Source organism: Xiphophorus hellerii, chromosome 7 (assembly GCF_003331165.1).
Source record: "Xiphophorus hellerii strain 12219 chromosome 7, Xiphophorus_hellerii-4.1, whole genome shotgun sequence".
Classification (NCBI taxonomy): domain Eukaryota; kingdom Metazoa; phylum Chordata; class Actinopteri; order Cyprinodontiformes; family Poeciliidae; genus Xiphophorus; species Xiphophorus hellerii.
In genome coordinates, this window is record NC_045678.1 from 17,893,141 (window position 1) to 17,910,364 (window position 17,224).

General features: G+C 37.9%; 1 protein-coding gene across 2 annotated transcripts in view; it reads left to right on the plus strand.

Moving 5' to 3' along the window:
* Nucleotides 1-6,652: 6,652 nt before the first annotated feature.
* The window catches only part of LOC116722631 (FERM, ARHGEF and pleckstrin domain-containing protein 1-like), a 64,664-nt gene continuing 54,092 nt past the window's right edge, over nucleotides 6,653-17,224 (plus strand). The window contains exons 1-2 of one of the 2 annotated variants that reach the window (XM_032566801.1): nucleotides 6,653-6,907; nucleotides 9,571-9,777. In XM_032566801.1, the coding sequence (XP_032422692.1) occupies nucleotides 9,598-9,777 (180 nt within the window). In that variant the 5' untranslated portion in view covers nucleotides 6,653-6,907; nucleotides 9,571-9,597. The remainder of the gene's footprint in view (nucleotides 6,908-9,570; nucleotides 9,778-17,224) is intronic. The other variant, XM_032566800.1, reaches the window with a different exon arrangement.

Consider the following 17,224-nt stretch of genomic DNA (forward strand, 5'->3'; position numbering starts at 1 on the left):
ACTGTCTTGGAAATGTGTCTATTGATGACCTAGCAGGTGAAACCCTTGATGTTCTTCTACCGAACATTTCAGGCAAAGAAGTCATTTGCCATATTGTTTTTGATGGAAATACCTCTTCGCCCATAAAGATGTCAAGAATATCTGTGTCCTCAGAATCTTCATCTTCATCTGTGGTGACATTCAGGTTACTTCTTGAGTAAATGTAACGAAGAAAGGATTCAGAAAATAAACCTTCATGCTCTTCCTCTTCATAGTCTTCTTTGTATTCATCCTGGGAATCAATCTCTTCAGTGTAATGAGGTTTCCATGGTTCCTCAGACTGCACATAAGGAGGAGCGTATTCTGCTGATTTTATCTTGGTGTCTAATACTCCTGGGACATCTGATGTAGATAGTGGAACTTTTCCACATGTTAAACCAAAATTCTTTTGAAAGTACTTCTTTAGTTTTGCACACTTTGATGGAGGTCCTGCACGAATCATTTCTTTCTCCATTGCCTCTTCCTCCTGAAAGCTGTAGATGCTTGCGATCTCAATGTCTCCGTCTTTGGTGACAATCACGCGACTTCTGTGATGATGGACATCTCTACAGGTGTCCTCTTCAGTTTCCTGTTGGGAATCCAATTCTTTACAAGAACTAGTTTCTTCTTCCTCAGAAGACTTCATACCAAGGGGGATGAATATTTCTGACCATTTCCTATGCTCATGTTCTTCTTGGACAACCACTGGTTCTGGTTGTGCCACTCCAAAACACCGTGCTAGAAACCCCCTAATTCTTTCAGCAAAGCCCTTTTCCTTTACTTTTTCAGCAATTTGTGGATTTGTGGCCATAGAATGTAGTATATTCTTGGATACCTCATCGTACATAAACTGGTTGACAACATCAGGGCTTACTGGTGTCCGACTGTCTTTCTGTGCCAATTTTTTTAAAATGTGGTCAATTACAGGTGTAACATATCCTTGCACCAACTCCATAATTCTGTGTTTTGTTTGCTCATGGAGACTCCCTGAACTCAAACATACCATCTCATCATTGGTTAGCTCTTGAAGAAAATTAAGCATGCTGGCTCTAAACTCCTCGCGGTTAAAAACCTCATTTTCAAGGTAAAATTCTCTATTTTCTGCCATGGTGACTCTGAAAGTTTTTTTTCCAATGAACTCTGGTCAGAAAACTTCACTTTACTCTCTTAAAATCACTGCAAGTTTTTTTTCCCAATGAACTCTGGTCAGAAAACTTCACTTTTCTCTCTTAAAATCGCTGCACTTCTCTCCACTCACTAAACTCACCTCCAACTAGATGTTCACTTAGTGGAATTTTGCATATACAGAGAAGCTATTGCATCATCACCATCAAAGGCACAGAATGAACACAAAGAACTGATGTGTTCTGCTGCCAGTGATGCGCTTGCTACCTAGCAACCAAAAAGAGAAAAAGCTAGAAAACTGTTCTTGTGCAAATCCTTAAATACACATTTCTCCACAGAAGAGTTTTCTTTCTTTCATTCAACTTTGCTAACAGTGGGGAACAGCAGACATTCAAGAGTAGACCTGAAAATTTGACCTATTTGCAAGATTTATTTAGTTATTTAGTTTTAAGAAAGACTGTATGGCCTATATAATTAACTAGACATACAAATAGAAGCAGGGCCAGCCCAAGGCTTAAGCAAACTAAGCCGCCGCTTAGGGGCCCAGGGTTGATTTTTTAATATATATATATACTGTATATACAGTACAGACCAAAGGTTTGGACACACCTTTTAATTCAATGAGTTTCCTTTATTTTCATGTCTATTGACATTGCAGATCCACACTGAAGGCATCAAAACTATGAATAACACATGTGGAAATATGCACTAAACAAAAAAGTGTAAAACAACTGAAAATACCCCTTATATTCTAGTTTCTTCAAAGTAGCAACCTTTTGCTGTGATTACTGCTTTGCACACACTCTGCATTTTCTTGATGAGCTTCAAGAGGTAGTCACCTGAAATGGTTTTCACTTCATAGGTGTGCCCTGTCAGGTTAATAAGTGGGATTTCTTGCCTTATAAATAGTCATGAAAATAAAGAAAACCCATTGAATTAGAAGGTGTGTCCAAACTTTTGGTCTGTACTGTACATATATATATATATATATATATATATATATATATATATATATATATATATATATATATGTACAGTACAGACCAAAAGTTATATATAATATATATTATATATATATATATATATATATATATATATATATATATATATATATATATATATATATACACAACCAGAATCAGTATATATCCAAGAATATACTACATTCTATGGCCACAAATCCACAAATTGCTGAAAAAGTAAAGGAAAAGGGCTTTTCTGAAAGAATTAGGGGGTTTCTAGCACGGTGTTTTGGAGTGGCACAACCAGAATCAGTGGTTGTCCAGTGGTTGTCCAGTTCAGACCAAAAGTTTGGACACACCTTCTCATTGAATTCAATAAGTGGGATTTCTTGCCTTATAAATAGTCATGAAAATAAAGAAAACCCATTGAATTAGAAAGTTTGGACACACCTTCTCATTGAATTCAATGAGAAGGTGTGTCCAAACTTTTGGTCTGTATTGCGTACAGACCAAAAGTTTGGACACACAGTTGTGTCCAAACTTTTGATCTGTACTGTATATACATATATGTGTAATAATTTCTATGTCATTATAATATCAAAAACACACAATTTCACTATGAAGTGATTTGTTTTTACAATAATATTATATAATATTTTATAATGTATGTAGAAATCATTATTTTATGGATAAAAAGAAAAACAAAAAAAGCTCTTGGGGGCCTCTGGTGGCCGCGGTAGGTACCGCAGGCTTCGCCGGTAACATGAGCTGCAGTGCAATGTGCAGTGCGCATCCAAACGTCCAAAGCTCCGGTCAGAAGTTAAGTAAGCAAAACAATGTCTCAAGAAAGGACTTATACTTCAGGGAGGGAGAAAATAAAGAGGAAGAATAGATAATGGTGTGTTTTAATGTGCCTTGGTAATGTAATGTAAAAGATTTGTAAAGCTGCTAATAAAAAATTAGCTTGATAGCCACCGAGAACGGTCCAGTTCAACAGTGAAACATTTATGCTACACCGTTTGTGAAACTGAGTTTAAACTTTAAATGAGTAGATTCTCATGGTTGGCTCTGTATATTTCTGAGGTACTTTTGGCTTCAAAACGCCGTGTTTGATAACGTTAGATGACAATAATTAAAACTTCTCAATGTTTGACATTGTCTAACAAAAATGTTTTTACATCAGGCTAGCTGCTACATTGATCAGCTACTTTATGCTGTGGTTAGGGATATGTTGTTTGCTGCTGAGCATAATCACTTTGTGGCTAAAACAAACATTATTTTTACAACAACTTCTAAGTTATGTTAAACTTCTGTTAAAATCATTTGAATCAGTCCAGTACCAAACCACATTCTCAAGGGAGAAAGACTCCCTTGAGAATTTTTAGCTATTGGAGTAACACCAAAGAGAAATTAATTTAATCAAAGAATGTCATGAATATGTGTGTAGGGCTGCACCAATTGCAGTTTTCTGGCCGATCCCTGGTTACCGATCTTTAAAAAGCTTGACCTGCCTATTTTGATTTTGGCTGATATGAATTTGTTTTTGTCTGCAATGTTGCTAAATATAGCAAGAAAGTCACTGAGTTGGTAACAGTGAGGTGAATATTCTTAACTGTAAACTGCAGACCTGACCTGGTGGGGCAGAAGAGGACAGAGACTGATTTTTAAACCTTTGCTGACAAAGATAAGATCAGGGGATAATATCAGCTTCATATGTAAGTATCGGCCAATCACGGTCCCCCAAAATTAAGGAAATCGACGCCCAGAAATCAACTGGTCAATAAATCAGTTGGCCAATAAATGTATCTTATATTATACATGTATATAATGTAAACAGAACTGCCAACAGAGATGCAATAAGTTTATAGTAGGTGTGTGAATGATCTAATGATCGGACTGCTGATTGCAACCAGTCCACATTGTTAGCAGAACAAGAGGACCCCAAAACTAAATTTTGCTTAGGGCCCCATGGAGGCTTGGGCCAGTCCTGAATAGAAATGACTTATTTTTGAAACAGCTGGCCCTACTGTTTGGTAGTCATGACTTCAGACAGGTGCCCTTCCTTGTTTTAATAAATGAGACCACAATGGCATACTTGTTAGATACTTCATGTAAAATTATAACAGCAAAAATGCCCCCTGCAAACATCCACTGGAAGTGCAAGACCTTTGGCCGTTTATGTCAAATGCAAGACATTTATGGTGGTACTAGTTTAGAAATGTAATATATTCAGACCATTTACAGTACCGAGTGTTGAGATAGGGACAACTTCATTAAAAAATATATATATATATTTAACCTTAGCATGTTAAATATGTGGACCCAGACATTCATCTACACAATGACACCTTTCAGTTGTCGCCATAGAATGTAGTATTCTACATTTTATGACCAGAATGTAGAATACTACATTCTGCTGTGTGGCCTGAGATTTTTGTAACCTCAAAATCTCAGGCCACAGATTTCGAGGTATCTCAATGCATTTCCAGGCTGCATGGGTAGTCCGTCTAGCGAGTCTTGGATCTTCCGCAGTGTCTCCTCCTGGTGGGACGCACCTAGAATATCTGTGAGGAGAGGCATCCAGAAAGCATCTTGAGGAGGTGGCTGAACCACATCCAATGATCTCTTCGATGATGAGAAACAGCAGCTCTATTTTGAGGTCCCCCACAGGTGATGGAGCCCCTCACATCTAAAACTGAGACTGGCCACCCTGTGGAGGAAGCTGAGTTCAGCCAATTGTAATCATGATCTTCTTTTGGTCATGGTTCATATTACATGACAATAGTGGTGGGTCAAACACAGGTAAATTAGGTCAACTAAGAGCCTTGATTTTTGTCTGAGCACTTTCTTCACCACAACAGACAATAGCAACTAGTGAAGACACCAAGATGCTTAAACTTCTCAAAAAATTGAAGCGGTGTTAATACTTCTGGAAATCATTTTAATACAGTCCCGTGGGGAATTTTCACAGAAATTCGTCATGGCAACCACAGAAAACAAATGTCCTCCAAGTAAATACTTGTTCCTTTCCTTCTTGATCAGTGGTTTATGAAATAGATTTTTTTTGACTATATAAGTGTCAAAAAAACACTTATTTCTGACACTTGGTAAAAAATTAGCAATACCAAAATACCAATACCTTGTTCGCGAGGTTACCCCGTTTGTAAACATCTGCCTGGTATTGTGCACTGAGTGACTTGTGTTTTACTGCCAGCTGCACAATTGGTGCCTGTTCTGTGTTTTTGTTTGGACCTGAGTTAGGCACTCAGATTGAACACACAAAACTGATGACCAGTTGATTCATGATACTGGGGCCATGTTCTCACTGATCATGGCCAGCAGATCTTGACTGCTTACATAAGTAGCTAACCCAAGCCAGCATCATCTCTGTTTTCCTCACCCCATTCATTTTCACACTTTTATGTTCATCATTGCTTCACTTCCAAGAAAGAACCTCCAGAGGGCCTGTGAAGCTGCCAAGACACCAACTGAGATTTCTCCTCCTTCTGTCCCACACAACTGAATGTGTAGGTGACACTTTTTCTGCCAGTGAGAAGGCGGGTGACGAACATAAAAAAAACAGAGTTTACCATTCCTTGTCCCTGAGCACAGTTATGAAATATGAGCCACAAAGACCTCCCACTCTCCATAAAAAATGAAAGTAGCGGTAAACACTGAGCAATAATTACATAATACAGTCACAGGCACTATGAAATCAGTATCACCCCACTTACTGGCTTACTATCAGAATCAGAGAGAAGTTGCGGTAATGGGTGGATCCAGTCACGGAAGACTTTTAAAAATCCTCCTATGACACCATTGGCTGCAAGCCTGGGACAACAGGACCTGATCCACTGATTGAAATGTTGATAAAGAAAAGTAAACTACAGCAAAACGAGGCAATGTAATTACAAAAACAGGAAAAACGAGCGATTCTGCAAGAAGATGCAAAACAAGGAACAACTGAAAATCCCCTCAAACAAAAAATAACAAAAGACACAAACTTCCTTAGAGATTATTTTAAAAAAAACATCAGACAGGAAAACAAGCTCAAAAAGAGCAGCCAACAAAAAGGTAAGACCTGCACAAAGTTATGCAAATGGTCCCTTGATGTTTTGCCCTTACATGTCTGTGTTTCTACTTTCTCAAAAAGCAAGATCCAAGGGTGCAGGGTTTACACTGGGATACATTTACATGGACACTGACAAGTTTATTTAGTGTTCAATTTCTACAACAGATAATTCTCACAATTTGTAGCTCATCATTCTAAAAGTGACATTTACCATTTCTTTCTTTATTTCTCATGAAAAATATGTATGTTTAATTTATTTCGCTTACACTACATTACTTTTATATTAACCCCACATTTTGTGCCCCATCTTATTCCTGTATATAGTGCAAAAATGAACCATTTTAACATGAGCACCAAACACGTTTGCAAGAGGTGTGTTGCTGCTGCCCAGGCCACTAGATGGTGCTGTTGTTCCTCCCCAGAGTTCCTGGTTCGTGTCAGAAGGTGGAGGTGCAGCACCTCCTTCATTGTCTGAGTAAGAACCAACGGGAGAAGATCCTGCTCGCCACTCGCTTTGGTGAAATCCCGTCTCTCTCCGCGGCTCACTCGCTCAGACGGCCGTCATGGCGACCGCAGAGAGCCTCTGCTGCGGGGCTAACCGCATTTAAAAACTCCCTTGGGATTCACATTTTCTCTCCGTGCGCCCGGACGTGGATGTAATATCTTCATTTCAGCTGCGGGAAATAGTTTGGCTTGGTCAAGCCCGCATTACCAGAAAAGAGAAGAAGGGGTAAGAATCGTGCAGCGCAAGTCCTTCAGTGTTGCTCTGTTTTAGGGAAGTGATTGAACTTGTTTGATGAGATTCGGGTTAAGTCTTGGGAGTATCTTTCCCGTGTCTTTTCGTGATCCAGTGGATTTTGGGTCCTGTCCTCTCTGTCTTGCAGTGTGGATTGCATTGCACGAATTTTCCTCATCAGACGCAGCAGCAATCGCTCAGGTTTCCTCTCCGTAATTTGATTCGTGGATCACCGTGACATTTAAACGATCAATACCTCACCAGGAAGTGTGCAAATGTGATCTGCCAGCTTAGTTTCCACAGTGCGTGTCCAGGTGAGTCCGGGCAGTGTATTAATGTCACATGTTCTGTAGCTGCTGGTGATAATGCCATGAGGATTACTGCAGCCTCTGCTCTGTTAACCCACATTACTGTCAGGGTGTCAAGACTGTGAGAGATGAGTCAGGAGAGGCAGTCGTTTTCACAAGAAGTGCATCATGCATGTTTCCAGTCGGCTTTCAATCCTTCCACTTAATCACCATACACTACCCCCTAACATTTGGAACTTCGGCAAATCCAGCCACACCCACATATCAGGATCTGTTGCAGAGCACAAGAGGAAATTGACCCTTTTTTGGTTGTTTTGTTATGCAGCTTCTTTCAGGTGGACAACTGGCTGTATCAGGCTGCAGCCTCTGGCCATTCAGCTGTCACTAAAGGTTTCCAGCTGTGCACTGGAGGGGCCCCTTGCACACAGAGGAGCCACTGTTATAAAACCCAGCTCCACATAGCACATATGTGGGGAATTTCAAGCAAACTTGTTCAAAGGCAGCGAGGTCACCCCGTCTGTAAACGTCCGCCTGGTATTGTACACTGAGTGACTTGTGTTTTAGTGCCAGCTGCACAACTGGTGCCTGTTCTGTGTTTTTGTTTGGACTTGAGTTAGGCACTCAGATTGAACACGCAGAACTCCTGACCAGTTGATTCATGATACTGTCTGCGAGGGAGGGCATGTGTTGGCTGAAATAATCACTGTCTACTCTTTTCCTCACCTCTGTTTCACTACTGCTTTGTGTGAAGGGGTCTCTGGTTTCAAGCCATGTGCAGGTCACACAAGTGGGGAATTTAGAGGCAAAATTCTAATCAGTTGCCAGAAATCAAGGCAAGAGCTGTAGAGTCATGGTCGGTTAAGGGTCAGACATAATAAATTAGCAGATTTGAATTAAAGTGTGTTTCTTTTCACAAATTACATCCACAGTGATAGTGTTAGATATAGCTCCCTGCAGAGTGTAGATGGAGTATGTTGTCTGTAAGACAACACATCATGGTCAGGGATATGTTTGTTTATTCTAGATAAGATCTACCCACCCATTAAGAATGCACTGCTTTGGCGACAACACATAAGACATACAACGAGAACATGTGAAAACATTTTGGTTTTGTCTTTTTTTTCTATCTTTGGTTTAAATTGAATCCCTCTTTCAAAGTTTCTTTTTTTTTTTACCTTCATATGTGTCTCAAAAGAGAGGAAGTTATGGTCTGCTTGACAGCAAAACCGCTATACATTATAGTGAAGCCATCCATACCTGGACAGAATTTAGTATCTATCCAACAATATCCTCATGGCTTGATTTGTCCACATACTCTTATTACATAATCTTCTCCATTTGAAATGCCTGATTCAGCTTTTAGTCGTTACTTGGCAGCGGTCACTCACCTCTGTGGTGCCTGAACAGCTGCCCACTATCTGTGGCGCTTCATTATTTCCACTTGGTAAGGTCTCAGAATGATCTCAGTTTGTTGGAATGCCAGATCTTTGAATGGTTATGGGCCTTGTGTGGATCTGCCTGTGGCTATACAGTTGGATAGTTTGATGTCATGTGTCAACCCATTTCCAAAGTCAATTCATAATCATTTGGTGATGAGGCTAATGTCCTTCTCACTTGAAATTGGAAGAGAAGCCATTTGCTTAATCCCATTTTATGTGGAGGACATTCACAGAAAACCTCGAAAAGCTATTTTTAAACATTTTATCTTCTCTGGAATTGGTCTATATATTGATGGATTTTAGTAATTTAAAAACTGTTTTATTCTATTTCTAAATAAGAGAATATTTGTTCATTTTGCATGGTTACCTTTGAATTTTCTCAAGCAGGGTGTTTCTCATTCACAGTTTCCTTCTCTGTTCTCAGATTACTCTTCATTCACCACACTCTCAGTTCGCATCACCAGCTGCATATTTACATCTCTGACATGTTGCCCTTGAGACCTGATAAAACTCATGTGACTGTTTTTTGCCGTGCCTTGCTTGTATGATTTTTCTGAATATCGATTCAGAAAATCAAATCGATATTCGATCACAAAGTCATGGTAAAATCACTGACTCTGTGATTTTACCCTCTAGCTCTGTGGTTCATTTGTCAGATTAAATTACGAGTGATCTATTCCTTGAAATTAAGAACATCCTAGAATCTTTTTTTTTCTCATGCTGTAGAGAGACTCCCACAGGCAACAATTATGAGCCATTAGTGCTGAGTGCAAATATAGCATATACCAGGACGCCTTTTCGCAGGATGGTAATGATTCCTTATTTTAATTAGAACCCACACTATCAATGCTGTGAACAACACATGGTTTAAATGCCAGCTGATTGCCTCTGTATCTTTGCTTTGATGCAGTTTTTGCAGTGAACATCCCAGAGCACCATGGCAGAGCCAGACCCAGAGAACCTGTCTTCTGGAGCAGGTCAGCGTCTTGGAGCCCCTGAGACTCTTGGCATCAGTACATTGGACCCAGGCCACAAGCCCCCGGCCATGCCCCCTGGGCGACATGTCACTGTCACGGTCCGTATGTTGGATGACACGGAAGAGGTTTTTGACGTCTCGGTGAGTCGCTGTTCTACTTATTTGGCCAGTTTTTTTATTTTTATTTTTTTGTATTTTTTTTATGGCAGCACTAATACAGGAATCAGACTTTCCATTACTGCAATGTTTCCATTTTCATCTTGGCTGCAGCAGACTGGTAACAGGTTGGCATGGCAACTGAAAGTTGCATGGATGAAGGGATCCTTTTAGAGTAATGTCAGTTTTCCTGTCCGTTCGGTGCTTTCTAATCTTCCTGTCGGTCTTGATTTTGAGCTGTGTTGTCCTGGCACTCTTTGGGAAACTTTAAATAGCACGATGACTTAGTTTTTACTACGCAGTTGTGTGAGACATCAACTATAAAATGTTTTGTTTTCTTAGGCATCAGATGAAAAGAGACAGGTGCAGAAGAGAAAAAGATTGTTTATTTTATAGTTAGAAGAAGCAAATATTTTCATTCACTGTTTCAGGACTTAAAGGGATTTACCGTCTTCTCACTGTGATCCAAATTTAGACACAATGGTTTAAGCTAGTTGCATGGATTAAGGAAAGTCAAATCCAAATTAGATTCTAAATGCGAATGAGTGCTTTCTTTAGACTGGTAATACTTTAAATGAAAACATTTTTTTTTATTATTTTACCTGAATGGATAAACATAAAACAAGCAGGGTGGATAATATGCTTCTGCTTTGAGATAAATTGTTGCATTGCAATTTATTTTAAGTAGTTGTCCTGATTACTCCGACCAACAAAGTAATCCACTGCTGAAAATAGCTCCTGATGAATGTATTTTTATTTCTCTTTGTGTAACATTTTCTTAATGCTACGGCTTGTAGTGCAGAGATGTTCGATTTTTTTTTCTGAAAGGTCACATTAACAGCCATAATTGTTGTTAAAGACAGAATCATTAGTTCATCTCAGCTATTCTAAAAATATTTTTGAGATTAAAATCAACATAATTTTCTTAGCTGCTGGCTACAGTAATGATTACAACTGACTAATGAAACATAGTGGCATCTAAAATGATCCTGCTGTAAATGGAAGTGACGTCTAGGAATAAAATTATAAAAGTTAAAATAGTGCTGGTTCTTCTTTTACATTTCATGCTTAGTCTGATAATCTTAATTCAAGATGTAATCAGTTAGAACATAAGAATAAATAAAAACAATTAATACATTAGCTATATCATGCTCAGAAATTGAATTGTATTAGTATTGCTTTCAATACTAAACTTGACGCTAGTATTTAGCATCAAGGGGACTACTATATGTGTCAGGTGTGGCTATTTACTGCAGTGAGCCTTGATCCATCTGTCTGAATATCTTCAGCATGCAGTGTCTGGTTTCATAACATTAACCAACAAGTGTTAAACCACTGCAGTAGCTTTCAAAAATAAAAGCATCACACATAGATTTGTGTGCAAAGTTAAAATTATACTTTATGCATGTGTAATTTTGGATTTTCTATTGACACAGTGGGACATGTAAAGGGTGGGTTGGGACTTAAAAAGGCAAATTTTTGTATGCTAGAAACTACAGAGATTTTTACTGTAAAAATGAAGTAATCAGATAAAACAATTTGGCTGCTTTTTAAAGATTTGTGTATTCAGTTATTCAAAAAAAGCTTGGAATGGAGGTTTTGATGTCTGGATTTGATGGTGAAGTGAGAAAAAACACATATGTGCACCAGTCTCATCCCTGGAAATGATTAACAGGTGGCTCAGTTTCACCCAACATTCCTGTGGTGAATATGGAAGGGTGCTCTCAGATCCTAATGAGAAAACTGTTCTGTGTCCAGCAGTGCTGCTGATCAGGTCTCAGGAGCTTGACTATGAAGCTAGCAATCTGTACTACTGGGACTGTTAAGAATAAACAAGTCCTTCTAAGCCGTTTGCAGCATAGCCGGGTGCAGAAAGGTACTTCTCCTTGTCCATGGTGAATGGTCTTTCCCGTGGTATGCTGTTAAATCCCATTTAAATGTTGCCATTTTCAATATATAATGTGGTTTGGATCAGAACACTGATATGTTTTTGTTCTTGTTCGGAAACATATTTGTAATCTTTCAACCCTCCGGTCTTCAAACAGGTTCTGTCACATCTCCTTTTATAAGCAGTTCACCGACACCAGGCTTTGAAAGTACCATGTCATTCTGCAATGAGGCAAATCAGGTTTATGAAACATTTAAGTCCACCTTCAAGAACCTGCTGTCAAAATGTTTTCTTGTTCACTTTTAAAGGTTGAAAGGTTGAAATCAGTTTAGTTGATTATGTTGAGAAAAGATTAAATTTCTATTGAGAAAAAATCCATGTTTACTTTTGTCACGGTAGGACAGAAAAGGACCTGTTGTTTGACATAATTGTCAAACAACAGGTTGAAGCTGCTACTTTTTTATGTTCCCTAAATTATGAGAACTCTTGATGCAATCCCCTGCAGCAGTTCTTTAACGGAGTTTAGAAGATTTCTGACCTCTTTTACATCATGCTCACTGTGAGTGATGGCAAGATAGACACAGGTCCACCAAGAGTCACTGAAGGAAACGACACAAAAACCTCTAAAGAAGACACTGAGCACAACTTCCTTCTTCACAAAATGTAAACAACAATGGAGTAGCATCAGACTTGGATTTCTCTTTTGTCTTTGACCAATTTCTCCCGCTCAGGCATTTGTTTTGGTTGTATTTACCCAGAATGCCTTGGGCTATATCTTGCTTCCTGTTTTTGGACTGGTCTCCTTTCCACTTACATTCACATAAACATTCAAACTGCACCAGAGTTCACTTCAACCAAACCGAGACCTGGGCTATTAGGCGGTTTATTTATTGATTTTGTTTTTGTTTTGGTCTGCGTCAGAGTTTTATGGTGCATTTGCAACTCTCTAAAAGAACTGGACTTTCAAGGCAAACAACCTAGAGTTTAATGAAAGCAGACCAAACAGGTCTGGTGTGAATACATTATAAATCAGTCAAAAAAGTGAGTTATTTACTAACCAACTGCTTGAAGTTAATTTATTTTAAAGGGATGCATTCCAAAGTCTGTTTAGTAAAAAACTGTTATTTCTTAGCAAGTTGCATTTTTCTACCACTGAACTGAGATTATGTGACTGCAACAAGCAATTTATTTTAAGGCCTTTTACAGAAGATTCTTTACTATGGATGTGACTAAGTGTGGCTGATACCATGTAATGCAGAACAAACAATCTCTTCCAAAAGAAGATAGATTTTTATGCAGCCCCAAAATTAGTTTAACTGTGAAATGTTTTCATGTGAATCAGTGCCAATAATTCAGAGCAAGAGCAAGGCATGCATATTTTTACTCTTCCAGTAAGTCGGCTTTAAAAGGACACAGAGGGGCTGTTATGATGCAGATGAGTTATGGTGATGGTGAATTTAAAAACTCAGGGAGGTTGGATCGAAACAAGCTGAATGTGTTGCCCAGGAGAGGGTCGCAAAAGAACACTGCTAACAGAATGCTTTATTCATGCTCAATTTAACACACATTATGCCCTCTATCTCAAGATGACAATCTCAGTGGGGTTTTCCACAGGAGGAGTCAGTGGAGCATATTTTCTACAGACCCTAGTTTGATTCAAGGTAGAAAGATTTAAAACAGTTGTTTTCTAAGGAGTTTTCTTACACTCAAACAAAAAATCTTAGTAGAATTCAATGTAACAGGTTTACTTGTCATACCTACCTGCTGTAAAATGTCAACACCATCTCAAAAGAGTTTTGTTTGAACTTATTACTTAAGTTTTTAAAGATACAAAAGACATAAGATTAGTTCCTTATTTTAATCTCTTCTGCTGCGGTTAGCAAAGATTGCTGCATGGTTCACAAAACAGGCAATTATCTAGTCTTCTCTTTCACAACTGAAACATATTATATTCTATGTATTTTTTGTATCGGATGCATCTTTTCTTGAAGCAAACAAAAAGCTCCACCTTGTTACTGATACCACAGGCTTTAGTTCTCTCCGTTTGAGTCGGGTAGGTTTCCACCTCAGCGGGCTGAGTATCAGATGGTTGGGGAACAAAAATGGACCATTGAACCATCTTGTGGGTCACATACCATGCTGTGGCCTACTTAGCACTCTGGCTGTGAACATGAATTTGTTTTGATGCTGACTTCTGGCACAAAATAGCTGGTCTTTAAGTTTAAAGAAGTCTGATTTCTAAATAAACAGTAGTAAATCAGATTTCATTTGAGTTATGTTAGGTTTTTAAGGGAATGTAATTTACTCAAAATGGGTTTTCCTGCTTTTTTGCTGATGCAGGGTTTGGTATATTAGCCCTCAGTTCACGTTCTGTTCCTGAGGCTAATATACCCCAATTCCATCTGGGCTGATGTTAAGATACTCACACTTGCTGATGGCTGGTGAAAGACGTTGTCTGTGAAGTATTGGAGAAATGATTTTGGGGTTAGGATGTGGGGGATGGGTTGATGAAGGCTGAGTGGAGAAAACATACTCCTTTTTATGAATAAAAGGGACATACTCTGTGTTGGCCAAACCTTTCTGCTAAAGTGAATTTAATTTTGTTCAGTTTATTTATACATATTCACAACAAATACAGCTTAGTTCAAATCAATCCAATTTAATCTAACACAATCATATCATGTATGGCACACAGTCTAGCTAATTGCATGGGGTGGCATGTGGCGACCATGAAAAGAAAACTCACTTTAAAAAAATAAATAAAGAAAGAAAGTGACCTTCAGCAAAAGTATTCTGTAGGAAGAGGCACATGAACTTTGCATAGAAAGGAAAATAAGGTACACATACTGTAGTTGCTTCCTAAAGACTGTGAAACAGAAGTACTGGGCAAGGAGTATCTTCTATGGAAAGAAGTACTAAGCAGAATATTAATGACAACAATGCCTTGGTCAGTGACTTCATTCAGAAAGTAGCAGAGCTACCCACAAACAGAAAGTATATGTGGTCAATGTTTGCAATAGTTATATCAGTGGGTTCATTTAAGAAAGAGGAACAGATATACATATAATTATTCGGCCAAGAGTAACTTTTATTAAGAGAGAAAAAAAGAGCATATAGAGAATGACAGCTACAGCTCTTTAGTGCCTATGTCCAAGAAAAAGACATTGCTCATCACATAATCACTAGACAAGGACAATTTTTTTTCATTGACAGAAACACAGAGAACAGAAAGCTAATGGCACCAAAAGCTCTGTTAATGGCTTCATCCAGAAAAAAAAACAAAAAAAACCCCTGCTGAACACAAAATCACTGGAAGTACTTTTCATGGAAAGAAAAAAGTACACAAAAGAGCACCATGAGCTCTTTTGTTGGTTTCCATTAAAGACAGAAGTAGTGTTACTGGGGTTGGAGTACTTTCTACAGAAAAAGAGTGCACACATTAATGGCATAAATTACTCTGTCAGTGACTTCATCCAGGAAAGATTAACAGCTGGACAGAATCATTGGGCAAGAGGTACTTTCCATGGAAATAAAAACAGAGTACACTAATCGATTGGCAGCAATATGTTGTCAATAATTAAGTCTGGGACAGCCAAACACAGAAGCATCTGGCAAAGGATACCTTCTATCGAAAGAGATGAGCAAGAAAACACATAGTGGTAATCATTATAATACATTACACTTGCTTGTAATACTGTAATGAAAAACCGATTTTAGCAATATAGTCTTTAGCCGTTATAGATTCAGGCAGTGTTCCCTCTGATGTTACTCTGCTACTGCTGCCTTTTTTTCTCTAATGAGCTACTAAAGATAGAGTCCACTACAATCACACTCCTGACAACTTCTTGCCACCCATCGCTTTACTCATTACACTAACTGTGCTTCACTCTTATAAGACTATTATGCTGAAAAATATCTCACTTAATGGCAAAATTATCTCCGGGCATTTTTCTGTGCCTTCCATATTATGGAAATTCTACCAGACATACTCCTATTATGCTACAAAATAATAGTTTCGCTTTCTAAATCATTGAGACTGTAAAGCCAGGAACACATTTATATGTTGGCTTAAATAAACATGCTGAAGTAACTATTACTATTACTACTATTACTAATTTAATGGAAATTAAAATCACATCACATATCACATTTTCGTCAACCATTAGTAATATCCAGATGAGGAATTCTAAAAGAGTGAAAAAGGTGAAGCGCATACAGTAGGGTGGTAGCAGGTTTTGCAGTGTTGTGGTAAAACATGAAGTTAAGAGCTAAAGATGGAGAAATGGGTAAAGAGAACAGTTCACAACTGACAGAAAAAGTTTAAAATGTCTCAAGGTATAATGTGTGAATTTGTCAGCCATTTTCTGACCTTTTATCAACAAGGTAATGTTGAGGAGAAGAGAACAGGATTATGCATAAACAAAAATAAATAAATAAAAAAGACATAAATAAATGTTAACTTAATAAATAAAGGAAAATAAAGAAACACAACAAATACAAATAAACATATGGTCAAAATTTGCTAAAACATATGTTTAGGAAAGGAAATAAAAATCCTAAGTGGCAAGCATGCATTATTTTGAAAAGAAAAAAAAATCAATTCAAATTAGTATTGAATTAAAAATAAATGCCAATTTAAGTTGACTAAGAGCATAAAATAGCGTGGTAATAAAATTGCAGAAAAACATTTAAATGAAGAGAGATGCCTTCAATTTCTAAACCCTGCAGCATTATCAGCGCTCCTTGGATAAACTTCAGGAAATTACTTCTGAAAGAGAGAAACTTGGTTTTTTTTGTGAGCGTGTGTGTGTATGTGTTACTGGAGGCTTGAATTTGAAACTAGATTTACCTCAAAGCTTCAAACTTTTATGCTTCATCATCAACAGTGATATAATTGAGGCAACTGTTTTCTTTATGCACAAAACGTAGCAGATTGTCCCCTTGGAGACCTAAGCTAGGGAATGCTCCCAGAATCAGCTTTTGATTAATCTGTACAGATCAGTGGATTAATGTAAACATGTCATTGTTTGCTCACTTCTGATCTTAATAAACACTATGAACATATGGAGTTTAACTTTTTGCAAGAGGTTTAAAAGAGAATACCTTTCTGATGCCTCCTTTCTACCTAATCTATTCCAGTTTTTATTTTCCGAGAAACAGTTATTTCTGTTTTGACTTCTGAAGCCTTGGTTTTGATCAGGAAAGGAACTGGTTGCTAGGTAATGGTTAAGAAACTCCTCCCTGCTGTAGATCTTACAGTGAAATTTTAGGGTTTTTTGAAACTATTTTTTTTAATCTTGCTGTTAGATTTTAATGTTAACATGTTTGAATGGCCAGATTTGACATACACAGTCAGTTGTTTTAAATGGGAATAAGATTATCTTAATTATCAACCAAAAACTGTATCTTTTAAAAATGTATATTGAATTAAAGTTAAAAGATCTTGTCTTTAGTTTTGATTGTGTTGCTATTTTTGTTAATACAGCATGTACATATATGTTTATCAGGATCCTTTTATGTACCGTATTTTCCGCACTATAAGGC